The following is a 16,395-nucleotide window of genomic DNA, read 5'->3' as shown; positions in this document are numbered from 1 at the left end:
TATATATATATATATATAAAACATATACAGTATAATAATAAACTGTCAGATAATGAAATAAAATATAGCAACGCGGCAATAGAGAGAAACATAAAAGGAAAGCCAAAGGCTCAACATGTGAGCTGCAGCCTATTTAAGTACGGAATAGAGTAAATGTTACATTCCACCACTGAAAAGCAAAATTTCCAGTTTACTTGAGTTGATCAGCTTTTTGAATGAAATTACTAACTTAAGTAAACCGAATGTTAATAACAAGGTGATAAAAACTGAGTTCGTTCAATTTAATTTTTAAGTGAGCACAATATTAGGTTTTACAGTGCAGTTTACCACAAATGTTTCCAGAGTAAGCGAGTTATGATGTGTGTGTATCCAAAATGTTCACTATTTGGCCTCACTAATACTAGTACACATTAAAAGACAACTGAAAGTACTAGAATCAGGATATTTATAGGTTTAGGGTTTTCAATGTTCTTTTTGGATCCCTCTTTAAATGACTACTTAATGTAAGTAACGTTTTATTTTGAAAGAGCATCACCGGAAACTCTTCTTGTCCACAGTTCTGACAGTGACAGGTAAACAGTGGGAGGAACCTGGTTAACGGGAGTTTCGCCTGCAACCCCAGTTATCCGTGTTCAACTTTTTTTTTCCACGCACAGTGACTGACCACGGCAACCCAGCGGGCACGTTACGTAAGCGTGCGGCGTCAACAGGCATTTAAACAGCGAGGCTGCGAAGCTCCAAGCTGGAGAACTTTTCCTCTGCTTCTTACGCCAAGGAGACCAGCGTGTCTTCATCCACACTCTGCACAGTTACTACCACCCGGGCATGTCTTCTTACAACAACACGGCGCGCTTCAGCGAGGCGAGGAGAGTGGCGATTTTCGGAGGGACACACGGAAACGAGATGTCAGGCGTGACGCTCGTTAACCTGTGGACGAAGAACGGCACCGAAATACAGAGGAAGGGAGTCGAGGCCGTACCTTTTATCACCAATCCCAAGGCTGTGGAGAAGTGCACCAGATATGTAGACACGGATCTGAACCGAGCCTTCACCCCAGAAAACCTAAGGTAGGTACGCCTCTGGAGTCTCTGTTGAACTACATGTTGAATGGTAACTTCCTGCTGGCGTGTAAGAGATGTAACGTCAGGATTTACTGGCTTTATTTTGAACTGGGTCAGCTAAAGAAAGGGCACCCACGCATACTAGATGTTTGTCTTAATTAATCGCAACCAAGCAGTGGAAGATGTCCCTACAGTCCGTGGAAAAATCTAATGACTGCACAATTATGCAATATTATTGGCATAGCCGTTTGCATGTGTGCGCTGTACCGGACAAATGAGTCAACGTAACACAACGCGACATATCAATGTATCCGTAAGAAAGAAAAGGGGCTGCACATGTCTTTAAAATATGATCCATCACGTGGACTTTGCCATCAAAGCTTTACTATGGCAGGTAAGCTGGGACGTGTGTGTTTACCATCGGTGGCGTCTCCCCCTCCAGCAAGCCCCCTCCTCCCGAACTTCAGCTGACTGTCGGCCTGCAGGAAAAACGTGAGCGGAACGTGACCGAGCTGCAAATGATTGAAGACGTTTTTTAGTTTGTTTGTTTGTTTGTTCTTTTTCATGTGCACTACACCGTAAAACGAAGTCTTACGCAAACGCTGGCCCTTGTGATCCCTTGTGTCTGTTCGTGCACACAGCCCATTTAGAAATGTGGTTGGATAACAGCATCTATTCATTAATCATACAAAGTGTTATTATGGTGTGCATTTTCCCTGTCATCTGTATGCATTTACTGAAGTACAGTTTTAAAATTATTGCTGCATAATATTTTCCTAAAATTCTCATTGAAAAATATCCTTCATCATTTGTAGTAGCCCTTTTAATGGAGTGCAGCTAGCACCATATCACTTAAGTGAATTGAGCGCTGAGCATATACAGAGGTGACACATAATTTCTTAGCAGTGAAGCTGAAGTGATGCCCAGAGCTCAAACCGAATGAGTGAAGCGTTCCGGCCTCATCGTACAAGCATTAGTTGACACTTTAAGATCTTCTTCAGCGCTCTCCAGCATGTTCACTATTTGGCCTCTCTGAAGGCAACATATAAGAAGATTAAACAGTTGGAGACTCTTTCCAAAAACAGCTCATCATGATGTCATTTCCCCCCCCCCTTGTATAGAATGACATCTTCCCTCAAAATTAGCACCCGCTTGACCCCTTCAGATGAATTTTGGGAGTCCACTTCATCAGCTGCTGCTTACACTGTGCTTGTGTGCTTATTTCCCAGCAGTCCAGACAATACCGGACAGTCTCTGAAAACAGGGAGTAAATGACAGATGTGAGGGAGGCAAAACAACACAGACAGTAGAGGTGCTATTCTGCTATAGCGTGGAGAATGACCTAGACTGGTTGGTGTTTTGAAATGCTTTATAAGAGCGTGAAAGTGGGCAGCACTCGTCCTCTGGTCAGAGCAAGGCCCGGGGGCAAAATACACTTTGGAAAGATCCTAAGACTTGGAGTTAATGAATACAGTTTCTTCTTAACTTTGACAGAAGGAGGCCACTGGCCTACTGAATGCAGCTACTACTTCCCAGCATTGACTCCATGGCTGCCAATACTTTAACCATGAAGTTCTGCATGTGGAGTTTAACCCCGACATACTAGCCTTTTCCCTTTTAGCCAACCGTTAGGTTAAAGTGTATGTAGGACACTCTTGTGTAAATAATTAACATGATTCATTGTTCTTTGAGCTGACTTGTGTGATAGTATGTGAATAGTTAGGCTTGTGGCAGCTCTAACATGCTTTATGTGTTTGCACACACCCTGCAGTGCCCCAGGTGGAAATGACCTGCCCTATGAGGTGCTGAGAGCCCAGGAGATCAACAGGATATTTGGTCCCAAAGGAAGCCCGGAGGCCTACGATGTCATCTTTGACCTTCACAACACGACATCCAACATGGGCTGCACTCTGATTCTGGAAAGCTCCAAAGACCACTTCAATCTGCAGATGATGAACTACATAAAGGTGGCGGCCTTGAGAATACAAACAAACATATACACTGTAGGGACTTTTTTATGAGAAGAGCTATCACACCCTAAAATCTGACCACCCCTCTGACCAGTTTACACAAACAGTGGTGAAGCCTGTTGGGGCGCTACACTTATGCTCACAGAACTGTAGTTACATCCAGTAACTTCTAGTATTTGAGAGGAGCTTTTGTGGAACCTTTTCTCTACAACCGTTGAGACATTTTAACCACGTACTTCAACTGTAATGACCGGCAAGCTTAATCAGTGATGAAAAGAGTAGTTTGGCAAGATTTGCAGTTTGTTAAAAATCGACTGATGGTTAACATGGAAAAAAAAGAGTACTGAGACCTAAACGAGATAAAACAATCACTGTCATCAAGTGCTGCCATTATATTTGCAGAAAGTCCAAATTATATATCATTATTCAGCAGGCATCATTGCGACTGTATAATATTACTGCATGATTGTTCCACTCATAGTCTGTGCTGCACACTGTGCAGTATGTGGAGAAACACGAGATGTAGCTCAACTTCTCAACCTGTGTCGTTCTCTGACCTCCGTCTGAGGCTGATCTGTTTGCTGAGCTTTAGTTGAGATAGTTGAGAGATGTAAATCCATCCATGTTAGGCTCATCCAAATACCCCAGAAGGATCCTTGTTGTCTTTGTACTCTCAGCCAAATTCCCAGATGAGCCTTAGGAGATAATATAAACCATTAGATGTTCAGTGTCTCTCTTACAAGATGGATTTTATCTGACAGCATTAAGTAAAGTAAGTACAGATGAACTGGGCTATAATTACATTGTTGAGAATAAAATAAAAAGAACTAAATGCTTATTTTTTTATTCCTGCCCTTTTTAGTGGGCCTCCCAAGGGACAAGTGGAGGAGATGCCAGATGTTCAATCCAAGCAAAACCAACTAAAACAAAAACACATGCAATGAAAGCTACTTAATAGTGATGACTAAGGAGAGCAACAAAACAAACAGGGCTCTAATTGATTGTGGATTTAACACAAAAAAAGGGTAAAGTCACTGTTTTGAAAGCACTGCAGCAATGTATACATTTATTTTTGTCCTTGGAACCTTTCAATCTGAAAGAGAATATCGTTAGTCAACACTTTGTAATAATTATGTAACAACACCTGATTTTCTCTGGTGTAACCAAAAGTTATAATTCTGCCAGTAAAACATAACTTTAATTCAAGCAATTCTTCTTTCCACTGTAACAACGAGAATTTCATAAATGTCACAGATCTGTCCAAAAATCTTGGACGTAACCCTAACAAGCTTGTTCTCAGAGGAGTCTGTGGCATGTTTATTGTGGAGAGCTGCTGTACCAGAAGGTCTCAGCATAATCAACATGGTGCTGAACTAGATCTGCCCTCCCAAAATGTTTCATACTTGACTGTAACACAGGACTTCTTTGCTGACTACCAAATGGGATAAAGGTGCCAAAATAATCAACAGTGCGTTTGGGTATCATTTAGCCCAAAACAGTGTTGGCTATTGGCTGATCAGGACATTGTCCAGTGTTGGACTTCTCAAATATTTTAGTGATAAACTGCATGTGTAACAACAGCTTTACACTGATTAAATCCCACATGGGAACTAACAAAGAAGCATAAAATGCTCCAGAGACAGCAAATCTTTATAAATAATTTGTTTTAAGACATTAATACAACCTCGAAAATTCACATTGCTTCATGGTAATGACAAGGCAAACCCCTCTTATTACTTTACATTAACTTCCATCTTAAAATGCCAGCTGTTGCATTCCTTTCTCGTTCTTAATAACAATCCATGGTGAGCACCTGCAGGGAGGAGAAATGAAGCCAAAAGCAACATGTCTTTTGTACAATACACCTCACGGGAAATGCATTCTTAAGTTTTAAAACTGTAAACTGCCCCACCAATACACAGACATCAGTTATATAAGGATTCATAGACTTCATAAATATTCACCAGCTTAGTAAATGCCTCCGGTTTAGATGCTGTGACTTCAGGCGCTTTGCTCGTGTTTGTTGATAATCGCAAACGCACAAGGTAGAAAAGGGCTCAGGTCTAGTACGGTACCGATTACTCTGTCTCATACTTTGAAGGATTTACCCCTCGGCAGATGATCTGAACCGCTGCCAGTTTAATGTTAGAGAAACAGCTTTTAATTTAATGATGAAGGCGACCACTATGATGGTGTTCCTTCTGAAAAGGATTTCGAGCCTCTGCTGACAAACGAAGATAGCCCACCAGCTTAAACTTCATTCCCCACACAGTCGTTTTTGATACAGCGTTAGTTGGTTTAGATTTCATTTTCCATTCTATCGAGCACAACCGTAACACCTTTGCCTTTGTGCGTTTGTGTTTGGCTTTCTTTTATCTGCTTTTTATATGATGTTCTTGTTCTCTTGTCTTGTAGAAAGCCATGGCTCCAGCCAGTTGTCTTGTTCTGATGAATGAACATCCTCTTCTGAAATATTCCACTTCACGCTCTGTCGCCAAGCACCCTGTTGGTGAGTCTCTGTAGTCCAGCCAGGTTTATCTGTGGACAGTGGCAGAGGTGGATTAAGAAAAACAGGTTTTAAAGCCATTGTTTTAAAGAAGGGGGTTCAACCCCGAGCACGTAATGACACAAACTGTTGTTTTTCAGCACTTTCTAGTTGCTTTGTAGGTGGTGTTTGGCTGTGTGGTGTGTCTTTGTGGTCAATTTTGTGGTGATTCTAGCATATTTTACAGACTAACAGTGTACAGAATAACAAATATCATTATGGGCACTTGTAAGCTTAACCCTTGTGTTGTCCTCGGGTTAAAAATGACCCCTAGGTGAATAAAGTGTGAATCATTTCTTAATTGTTGATTTGGTAATTAGGTCTTTCGATCGCATTTATTTTAATCGCTTGGTCGTATCGCAGTTATTTGGAGTTCTTTTTGTTTCCTCTGTGGTTTTTCATCCCTTTCTTGCCATTTTCAATGCTTTTTCGTCATTTTGCACATTTTTGTGGTCATTTTGTATCTCTTTGTGGTCTTTTAAATGTTGTCGTTTCAGTTTCCTATATTAAACCTGAGGCCTTGTGCCTGTTTTCTGTGTAGCCATGATTCTCGAGCATGCAACCGTGTATGACTTTTACTGACTCTTGCAGAGCAGCCACTGCATCGAGTACAGTCATGTTTGGTTGTGTGGCACCCTCGACAAATCCCAGCTAGCCCTTAGCCCTTACACGTTTAACATATCTAACTGGAGTATACGTTCAGCTGGTAGAAAATCTTTTACTTGCAGATGAATCATTTGATTGTTTTCTTCTATGCAGGTTTGGAAGTGGGTCCTCAGCCTCAAGGTGTTTTAAGAAGCAACATCTTTGAAGCCATGCGAGTGATACTGAAACATGCTCTGGACTTTATTGAACTCTTTAATGAAGGTGAGACTTGAAGTGTTAAGCTGTAGTCACATTTAGCTACATGACAACAGGCTGTGTCACAAGACTTTAAAGGGTTATAGCACTGCAGCATAGTGTGAAGAATGAATGACCTCTGAAGTAGCTCTTACAGAAGTTACAAAGTATTAAACAGTGTTCAGAATTTGGGCTCAAAAACAGCAAGTGTGATTCATAATGTGTTATATAATAGAAAAGTGAGTTGTTTACCATCTGTCAGCATCCCTGTGATGAGAAACGTTTTGTGACAAAATGCCCATGGGTGACCATCTGACTCATCCAGATGTACCTAGTCCTCGCTCTCTAAATTTATCTGCGTTACGCCTCCACTCGGCTCGTTCTCCCCCCCCTAAACGAAAGAGTGTTCTCAGTGTTTAGGTGCAGGGCAGCGTTTCCCTCATATCTTTACGGAAACATGCGATCTGTGCCAAGTTAGAATTGCAGGCTGTTGGTTTCCCCAACTGTCCCGCCGTTGAAAGGGCTGCTAACTGGGAGTTGGTCAGTTTCCATGTCATTAGGGACTGGCTGGCACTGGGGTGGTAGTCTTCTGTCTTAGGACCACCGTGGTGATAATGAATGTTCTGGCATGGTGTTGAAGCGGTGTTCCTGCGCTTTGCAGCTGAGCAGCATGATGAAACAAGTCCTTTAGCTATACAAGGCTTGCTCAGAAGGATAGCCCCCCCCCCCCCCCCCCCCCCCCCCCCCCCCCCATTAAGCAGGGAAACTAAAACTTCAGAAGCATTTGTCCTTCCTGTTCCGCACTGCTACTTGCATATGAATACAGCTGAGTGCAGGTGAAATGGTTGCCTAATGTCAGAGCTCTGCCAAACATTACCAAACCTCGTGTGTAATTCCTAAGGTTGAACAAGGACACTCTGGTTTCAAATCACAGTTGAACAATCTCATGAAAACTTGGCAACTTGTCCATTGTGTGACATTAGTTTGATTTATGTTTTACTGTGTATTTTATGCCCATCTTAATATAAAGTAAAGGTAACGTCTTTTTTTCCACTAATCTGTACTTCAAAAAATAAATAAAATCAAAACCAAGTTTTAAAATGTTACTGAGCTCGTTACTGTGGTCCAGAGTGAAAAATCTACATACGTTATAATGCATATTATCTTTATCTGTTTGATAGCAATGTCACGAGTTAGATTTAGCTGAATAAAGAAAGCGGTAGACAACAAGATTTTGGTGACGACTGCACTTAAGCACCTTCTCTGAGCTCTGTTTTCAGGTTTTCTCAGGCCAATCAGAGTTCTATAAAGATCAGGCAACTATTATAAATCCATCAATGTTCTTCTGCTTACCCTGCTTATTCATCTTAGCAAAAGTTTGGTTACCCTTTCACCAGTCTGTCATAAAGAGACCAACACCTGCAGCCAGTTTAGAATTGCCTCTTAACCTAACAAGCATGTCTTTGGACTGTGGGTGCAAACTGGAGAAATCCCACAGAAGCACAGGAAGAGCACACAAAGCAAACTCCATGCACAAAGGCTGTTGGGTTTGAACCCAGGAGCTTTTTGCTTTCAAGCTAAATTGGTAACCACTGCACCACAGTGCCAGTCAAGTATGGTATAGTAGCATAAAAAACAGACAAGTTCAATTGGGAAGCAAGGTGCATTTGTTCAGTGAGTTGTTTTTTTGTTTTTTTTAACAAGCTGCCCTTCAATTCGACAACTGCTAGGTGATGCAGATGACTTTTCACCTGTAAGAGTGGGGCTTTACCTTCCATGTGAAGATAAATTTCTGCACTGACTTAATGTTAATGTTTGATCTACTGGTCGTCTAGGAGATATCGCGACTCGATGCCTTAACGTACTACAGCTTTTATACCCTTCTGAGGACCTATAATAAAGCTGCCCTTGAAACAGTTTGTTAAATAGTGTTCGAATGTTTATTTAAATCTATTTTTCTTCTTTTTTAATTATTTATTTATTTTTTTAGGCTTGTTCTAAACCCGGGGACATTAACTCTGGGAATTCAGTCTAACTCCAGCTTTCATTATGTTATCCCAATCCACTCACATACTCTCTCTGTGTTTTCTGTGCTGTTTAGGTGTGGAGTTCCCTCCTTGTACAGTTGAAGTTTTCCGAGTCCTCGAGTGGATCGACTACCCCCGAGACGCCAATGGAAACATCATAGCCATGGTTCACCCCAACCTGCAGGTAAATATTCAAATTTAGAATTGCTCTCACCTTCAACCTCTAGCATTCATGTCATGTTTGGACCGTTGAGTCTATAAATGTGCTGCTTTAAGGAGGAAATGAGATTTCTTTAGATGACGTGAGGATGTATTGTTTCAGTTTAAACAACATACTCGAGTTACTTTCCCTGTGGCTCTTGCTTGTTATTGTTGCAGGACTGTGACTGGGAGCCGCTGAACCCTGGTGACCCAATGTTCCAGACATTTGATGGAAAAACCATCCACTACCAAGGCTCCGGGACGGTCTATCCCACTTTTATTAACGAGGCAGCCTATTATGAGAAACAACAGGCATTTATAACCACCAGGCGAGAAACCTTGGTAGCAAGTGCCATCATAAAAGCATGAAGAACTGTTTCTTAAGGCTAACAGCAATCATGATTATGTATTAGCCACAGGAGCAAACTGTATCAAGATTTTGCACTTTGCTCTGTTAGAAAACAGCAGAAATCCTGCAGGTTAGATTCCATCTTTTACAAACTGATTTAGGTTTTTATGCATTCACTATCGGAAAATCACTTAACTATGCAAAGAACATTTGTGCAGGCACTGTGACAGTCTTTGATCTGAAGACTACTATATTATTGTGAGAAGTATTTATGATATTGTACATATTTACATTAAATCAACTAGATTTTTATTATATTAAAGACTAGGCCTAATCATTGATGGCTCCTCAATCATCCTAAACACTCCTTTTACGTTTCCAACTACTGCTCAGGAAGGCTGTGTAGAGGATCGTCACCTGCAAACTTTTGACTCAAACTGTAGATGTTTGTCTTTTTTCTGAAAATATATTTGTATCACGTGTAGGGGTGGGGGGTTGTTTTGTGGCCTTTGATACTACCTACCTGTAACTCCGTTGGTTGCATCTGTGGTGCTGTCCTTTTTTTGCCTTAACTGAGATTTCAGAGACAGTTGTGCAACAAATCTGGAGTAGAGTTTTGTAGATTTTATGTCTCGGTTAAAAGTTTCGATTACAGTCTAAGATCTCTCCCACATAAACCAGATGCAGTGTGAGATGTGTTTTTATAATATATCTGTCTATTTTGATATACTTGTATTGTAAGTTTGCTTTCAAAGGGATGCATAGAACTTCGCATCCTGGAAAGCATATTTACTTTTTAATGTTTTCATCTTTATGTTGTCCCAAAGTGTCTCGCTGTGGTCTTAGACTTGAGCAATATATCTGTTAGAATCATTTCTGTGATTAGTGAAATTCACTGTACTAGAAGTCCTGCGGAAATGATCCTACCAATAAATGTTGTACTACTGTGTGTTTTACTATGTGTGCTGCTTTGACTCACGCTCGTTTAGTCCTGCAGGGCATGTGGCCACAAGAGGGCGTCATGCAACCACTGATTAAAGTCCCTCACACCATGCACTGTGGTGCAGTACAGAATATACTGGAGGGTGCAGCCGGTGGAATCGTGTCCGAGCCAGTTGTTTTGCTCCTTTGTGTGTCACTGGTGCATCATGTGTCACAAGAACCTATCCACTTTTACAGCAGCTCTCCTGATCACAGAGCTGCTGACCCACTAAGGAAAAATTGCAGCTCTCTACTTGTGTGGTATTTTTTTTTTCTTTCTTTTTTTTAAACACTTGACCCATCAATATGTGCACTTTCAATGCCTTTATTTCAAGTACTCTTGTCCCATAAGACTTTAGGTATAAGCTTCAATACAACTTTGACACTTACAATATTATATATTTTATATATTATACATGTGCCGTACTGTAGAAGGCACCCATATGTGTTTACAATGACACTAAGTGCTGTAATTATAACATAGCTGGATAGTTTGTTCATGCGTCTCTCTTTTTGTTGATGGCAGCAAAGAATTCGAGTCACTATCTGAGTTTAGTGTTTCAGGAATCCAAGGCATCTGGATTTGAATGGAGGTGAAGGAGTGCTGAGAGGTGTGTGGAAAAGTTTAAGAATATGTTCACTAAAAAGGGTTTGATAGTAACACAGAGTACATACCCACAGCTTGTTGGGCTGGAGGTGTTATTTAAGCTGTGAATATATGACACACACTCACACAAAAGGGAACTCATTTAACAGGCATTTTATAATATTGTTACATTCTGGTTATCTATTGAGCACCTCTGATCAGTGTGGTAGGTGTGGTTGTAGCTGCGAAATGTAATTAAAGCAGAATTCCAGCTTTGTGCACACTCTTCTGCATCGTTTACCCACTCAGGTATCTGTCGACTGAATACCACACACTGAGCAAACTTGTTAGGTGTCTGTTTCACTGATGTTAAGCGATGAAATGAGTAAAGCATGAGAAGTATGGCTGGATCAGCTACACAGTCATGTTTATGCAGTCCCCAAAGCTAGCTGTCTTTATTATAACTTGTAGACTAACCAGGAAAAGTCCACGTTTTATGCTTTCTTTGTCGTATCAGGCCTGTGATTGGTAATCTAGCTTCATAGCTGGTCGTAGTCTTTGTAGACTATTCATTACAGTAACCCAATACAGGCCCCCAGGCTTGCAATGAGTGCGGATCAATGGCCACTGAAAGCTTTCAGGAGAATGATCTTTCAGTTCTGGGCGGTTATCCAAATGGGCACTCAGAAATACCAAGCACCCATCTCTGCCTGCACCCGCCTCTCTCTGTCTGCACAGATAACTTTCTTCTATGTTGTATAGCATTACACTCTATTTTACTGGAAGGCTCCTGTCTGGCTTCTTACCAGGCTCTTCTTTAATATTATCAGGACATAGCTGCATGAATTTTGATAATCATGCTTTACGTTTACTTTTTTATGGAAGATGAGTCTCCCAGAGATGGGCTCTGTTCATATGAAAATCACAGACATGGAGAGTCTTCAAAATGACACATACTTAATTATTTACCAGCTAAATGTCCAATAAATATTTTTCTGCTGTGCCACAAATCAAGATGGGGAATCAAGTTGACCTTTTTTTCAACACACTGTTTAGCAATTGTTAACTAGCAGGCTTGAAAACAAGGAGGAGAAGGAGGATGTGTGCTTGAAGTTATAGCATTGAAGAGACAGGTGCGTGTGAAAGGTTTTTGTACATGAGTTCCTGCAGTATTTTTGTTTCCTCTGCAGACAGATAACAAGCTACCTGATAGATAAAAAAAAAAAAAAAGAAAAGTGCCTCGTCCCTTCCTTAATGTCAAACCACCGAAACCTGTAGCTATAGGGAAGCAAACCAAACATCTGCTTTCAGTCTGCTTGGTCTGCAACATTACATGCTGCCCAGTGTGCCCGTGTATATATGTATGCAGCTGAAATGTGGTCAGGAGGAATTAATTTTTTGTGTCATTTAAAGCAACTTGCAGGTTTTTGAGCTTCCTGTATATCATTAAAGGTTTTTAAAATGTGTCAACACTGTAACAAGATTTGTTCAGCATCTTTGTTCAACAGACCACCAGTGTGGCTAAAATAGAAAACCACAAACAACAGAATAGAAACAAGTTGACAGTATATTTAGATCAGCAGTGTTTCTTCACAATAGACTGAACTGGCAAAGATACAAACTACCAAACAGATCAACCTTTATCTGGAATATAATTTCTTTTAAATGTGCACCAGCAAGCACGGTTGCTTTCCTGTAGCAGTGCTTGTTGCATTCAGATCCTGTCGGATTTTTTTTATGTTATTATTATTATTATTATTATAAGGTGTGAAAAGAAATTCAAGAATAGCGTTCAAGTAAAACTGGTTAGTTTATCCGCAGATACAGTGTTAGCAATCGATGGAAATATTAGTCATGAGTTATAATATTCTAACATCCCTGCCCTCATCCTTATAATAATTGTTTTTTTTTTATTATTTGTTGTTGTTTTTTCTGTTTGCTTGTTTTTAAACATTTTTTTTTTGCCACCAGGCTATACCGCACACATCCACTTCAGAATCCGCGGTATTGATTGGATAATGCTGTCACGAAACCATGGCCACATTAATTCTCCCAGCGGCACCTGAACGCACCACGTCTGGATACAGGAAGTCTCGAAACTTTTCAGCGTAGTGGCAAACTTGTCTGCATTAAACGCAGGAGTGCGCCGTGCGCCAGTTACGTGTAGGAGGTGCAAGATGGTCAGAAAGTGCTCAAGTTAATACCGTTTATTTGTTTGTTTTTTCTTTTCCGGAAAACAAGTGAGAAAGGAACGTGGATTTACGCGACAGTGTCGGTGAAGACAACAGTTAGCTTCAATATTTTCTGACTTGCATGACAAGACTGCGACGGGCGTGAAGCCCCGCGTGAACATCAATATGTGGGAGCAGGAGGAATTCGAAAAACACTGGAGGAAAGAATTTCCCGACGGAAAAGTACCCCAGATGGATTTGAACTCTGTAGAGGACATCGAGTCCGAGCTGGAGACATGCAAAGCCAACCTGAAGAGGCTCCAGAAGGCTCTGGCAGAGGAGAAATTCAAGGTGATTTACCTGGAGACCACCGTGGCCCGACAGAAGAGAAACGACCCGGAAAGGTTTGAAGGCAAAGATGAAAACTTTAACGCTGACATGTCGACCTTTTCCAAAACGGAGAATATCAGGAAACCGCCGCGGCGGGACGCCGAGCGTGACGAGGGGAGGATGAAGGCGCTGGACCCCGGTGGCATGAAGCACCACGCTGCGGGTAGCAACACAGCGGGGCTCACCAGCTCCTTCGGCCGGGAGCGAGGCAGGTTCAGCGGCAAGATGGGCAAACCAGTCCCTATCCCGGTTCCGCCACAGAAGCCCATGTTTTGTAGAGTGGACACGGCCCCTGCCATCGTCCAGCGTGCAAATGACAACGAGGAAGGCAGCGACCGGGAATATGAGGATTTGGAGCTGAATGAAAATTTCGTCAGGAATAACTTGTTGGCACCAAAGACTGCGGGAAGAGACGGTCAGAAGACTTCCAGCGCTCACCGGGACAGCCGGCGGCCTTTCCGCCACAGCAGGGAGTTTGACTCCGATGATGGCAGACTGTCACCGTCCTTCCCCCACATTCAACGCAGACCCTCCCGAGGCTCGGGGTGCAGCACCCCAGAGAGGAGGAGTGATGGGTACCTGAGCTCCGACCACGATGACTCCTCTTCCGCAGGTAATGTCAACACCACTGTCGCCGGTAATGGCTATAAATAAGAAGTGCAATATGTAAATTAGATTTTACTACATGAAATGGCCTGGTTGGAAGATCATTGGCAGCTAAGCTAGGCTTTAATTCTGGATTTATAGTGTAAAAGCCAGATGGGATCTGTAGTCAAGCATTTTAAACGTGTCAAAGGCACCGATGTCAGGGAAGGGAAGACCCAAGGCTCCATAAATCATATCTACAGGTAGCAGCTTACTTCAAACTGAATTAAATGTGGCATGTTTTTATTTGCAGGGTGCTTTTTTTAAGCAACCAGTATGAGTACTGCAATTGATTTTGTGCTCCAGTACTCAGTCATTTACAGCTGATCAGCAGTGTTATGCAATTCATCGGTTTCTGGCTCTTACTTCCTCCTTCCACAGTGAAAATAAAGGAAATCTCAGCAGATGCAAATGCACTTATGTTAGTCAGTGATAATAATACGAAATCAGTCTGTATTTTGGCACGAGTGTGCCTGGTTTAGAGATGATCTTTATTTGTTTAAAACGCAAGACGAGGTGTATTCATGTAACCCCATTTTAGCTTTTCAGATTCACCCACGGAGAAAAAACAAGTTTACCGTGTGCCAAACTAATTGCTGAGTGCTGTTACAAAATATTTGTAGTATTGTCCTGGACAAATGCACAGTGCAAACACCTGTTTCTCTGCTGTAGTCTCCAGTAGCTTATTTTTGCATGCTGAATGGGGCGTGTCAAGGAAATGCCATTCTTTTAAAAAGCAAAGGGTATGGTCTTTAGACCAAATGTCACACTTGTTCTGTTGGAAATATGTTTTTCTGTGTTCTGACTTATTTTTACGCCTTAGTTGCTCAGGTTGTTTCATTTACCAATATAACCCCCCCCCCCCCCCCCCCCCAAAAAAAACCCAACAACCACAAAAAAACAAAGGTCAATAAAGCAACACAGTTGCCTAGAATAACTTCTCTTAATAACTGCTCTTCAATGTTCTCATACAAGTCAGACTTGTGCCATGACTTTTATTTCTACTAAGTGTCTTGCATGTAACTCCAAACCCTAGTTAATATTAAGCTGAATTTACCTTCAAATAATAGAGATCTGCGTAACAGATCAGTACTTTTACTTTATTAATTTTGTTTTTGCTTGATCAAGAAGAAAATGTTTATCAGTGTATGACTACCTGACTCTGCTGGATGGAGTGGATTTCATGAAACAAATAAAACCCTGTATAAGTGTGGCTGAGGAACAGATCCATAATAGACTAAATGCTCTAAGTGGTGTTGTAGATATCAGACATTAGGAGAACTACCACCTGTTATAACAGACCTACTGCAGGATAAGGTAAGCAGTAGGTGTAAAGATAAGGACAGGATTTCCTTTGCAAAGCCCCACTCGAGCATACCACTGGCTTTTTAATCATGTAGATTAGAAGGTTACCGGTTAAATGAAACCATCTTCACTTGTGTGAAGTACTCTACATTGTCTATATTGACCTTGAAGACAAAATGTTCCCTTTCTATATCAGCGATCTGTAAGAGGTCTATAGTGTCACATCACCCTTGAAGGAGCTTCAGTTCAGTTGGTGGTAAATACAGATACAGCCACATGCACTGAACAGTCTGGCGTCTTTTATGATATGAGTCATATTGAGCATGTTGGGATGTTAGTCAGTGGATTTATTGTAAACGGACTTAAAGTCCTGTTCTGATGTCATGCAAGTGCTGTTTGACGCAGTGAGTTCAGGAGTTGAAACACCTCACAAGTTGCATGAGTAACCAGAAAACCAGCATAGAGGTGGCTGTGCATGTTGTGCATTTCACTGCTGCAATGCATGGTTCTGGTAAACGTATATAATGTCAGCTTATCTTATTTTAGCTAGGGCTGTGTCTTTATTTGTAGAAACGTCAGTGATGAGCTTTAGTCTACAAGGTGGTTTGAAGTTAGTCAAGATTTTTCTTCCATGCTGTTGTTAGTCACTTAAAGGTCGCACCTCAAAGTTAAGATTTGTTTAACTTGGCACTGAGCTACTTTATGTCATTGCCACAAGTCTTTATGACATTTGTGGCACATTGTCTCTTCCTGTGTCTGAGGCCTGTAAGAGTTTCTTACAGGCCTCAGTATAATTTCTGGTAAGGGCTGGGCAGTGGTTTCTAAAAACTCCAAACGGGAAAGCAGAATAAAGTGGGAAATTGTAGAGAGAAGGGAGACAAAATATGAATAAAAGACAAAAGGGACGAAGCACAGATGTTTTCTGAAAGAAGAAAGGGTTGTGGAGAACACTCGCCCGTGACACTTTGTATCTGAGGTGAGAGGTGCTAAATATTGAACTGCAGAGGTGCTTGCAGTTCCTTGCATGTGTCTCCCCATATTTCCTGTCTGTGTGCTGGACTGGACAAACATCCTTTATGTCTACTTCCATATTTACAACGCATGCCATCGGACCACTCGTCCAACTGTCAACAAAAAGCGACGCAGAACATTTTCTTTAAGGCGTCCTTTCATCAGAGGCGCTCACAGTGGTCAGAAATTCCCTCGTAAACTGTAGGGCAGGACTCTAAGAAAATAATTTACTTGGAAGCAAAGACTGAGCTTAAGTAATAATTTAAATACTAATCCAGGAAACTGGAGTCACGTCTTTCTGTGGCGTTGTTTT

The 16,395-nt window shown here is 41.5% G+C and overlaps 2 protein-coding genes across 2 annotated transcripts in view; both read left to right on the top strand.

Moving 5' to 3' along the window:
* The first annotated feature begins 549 nt into the window (after positions 1-549).
* aspa (aspartoacylase) lies at positions 550-9,949 on the top strand. Its single transcript, XM_086309535.1, has 6 exons — positions 550-1,067; positions 2,833-3,028; positions 5,447-5,540; positions 6,336-6,443; positions 8,518-8,627; positions 8,822-9,949. Exons 1-6 carry the CDS (start codon positions 826-828, stop codon positions 9,011-9,013), a joined length of 942 nt encoding a protein of 313 aa, XP_086165661.1. The 5' UTR covers positions 550-825; the 3' UTR covers positions 9,014-9,949.
* Positions 9,950-12,636: 2,687 nt separating this feature from the next.
* Positions 12,637-16,395, top strand: part of abr (ABR activator of RhoGEF and GTPase) — a 120,627-nt gene continuing 116,868 nt past the window's right edge. The window contains exon 1 of the mRNA XM_086309532.1: positions 12,637-13,734. Coding sequence (XP_086165658.1) covers positions 12,918-13,734 — 817 coding nt within the window. The 5' untranslated portion in view covers positions 12,637-12,917. The remainder of the gene's footprint in view (positions 13,735-16,395) is intronic.

Source organism: Aulonocara sp. 'chitande type north' Nkhata Bay, linkage group LG10 (assembly GCF_057382095.1).
Source record: "Aulonocara sp. 'chitande type north' Nkhata Bay isolate Kocher_YH1m ecotype deep benthic linkage group LG10, A_spYH_male_GT1.1, whole genome shotgun sequence".
NCBI lineage: Eukaryota > Metazoa > Chordata > Actinopteri > Cichliformes > Cichlidae > Aulonocara > Aulonocara sp. 'chitande type north' Nkhata Bay.
This window is presented reverse-complemented; position numbering and strand designations above follow the sequence as displayed.

Coding starts and splice junctions, on each gene's coding strand:
- aspa (XM_086309535.1), top strand. CDS start 826: ATGTCTTCTTACAACAACACGGCGCGCTTCAGCGAGGCGAGGAGAGTG. Junction 5,541..6,335: donor TGTCGCCAAGCACCCTGTTG/GTGAGTCTCTGT, acceptor TCTTCTATGCAG/GTTTGGAAGTGGGTCCTCAG. Junction 6,444..8,517: donor TATTGAACTCTTTAATGAAG/GTGAGACTTGAA, acceptor TGTGCTGTTTAG/GTGTGGAGTTCCCTCCTTGT.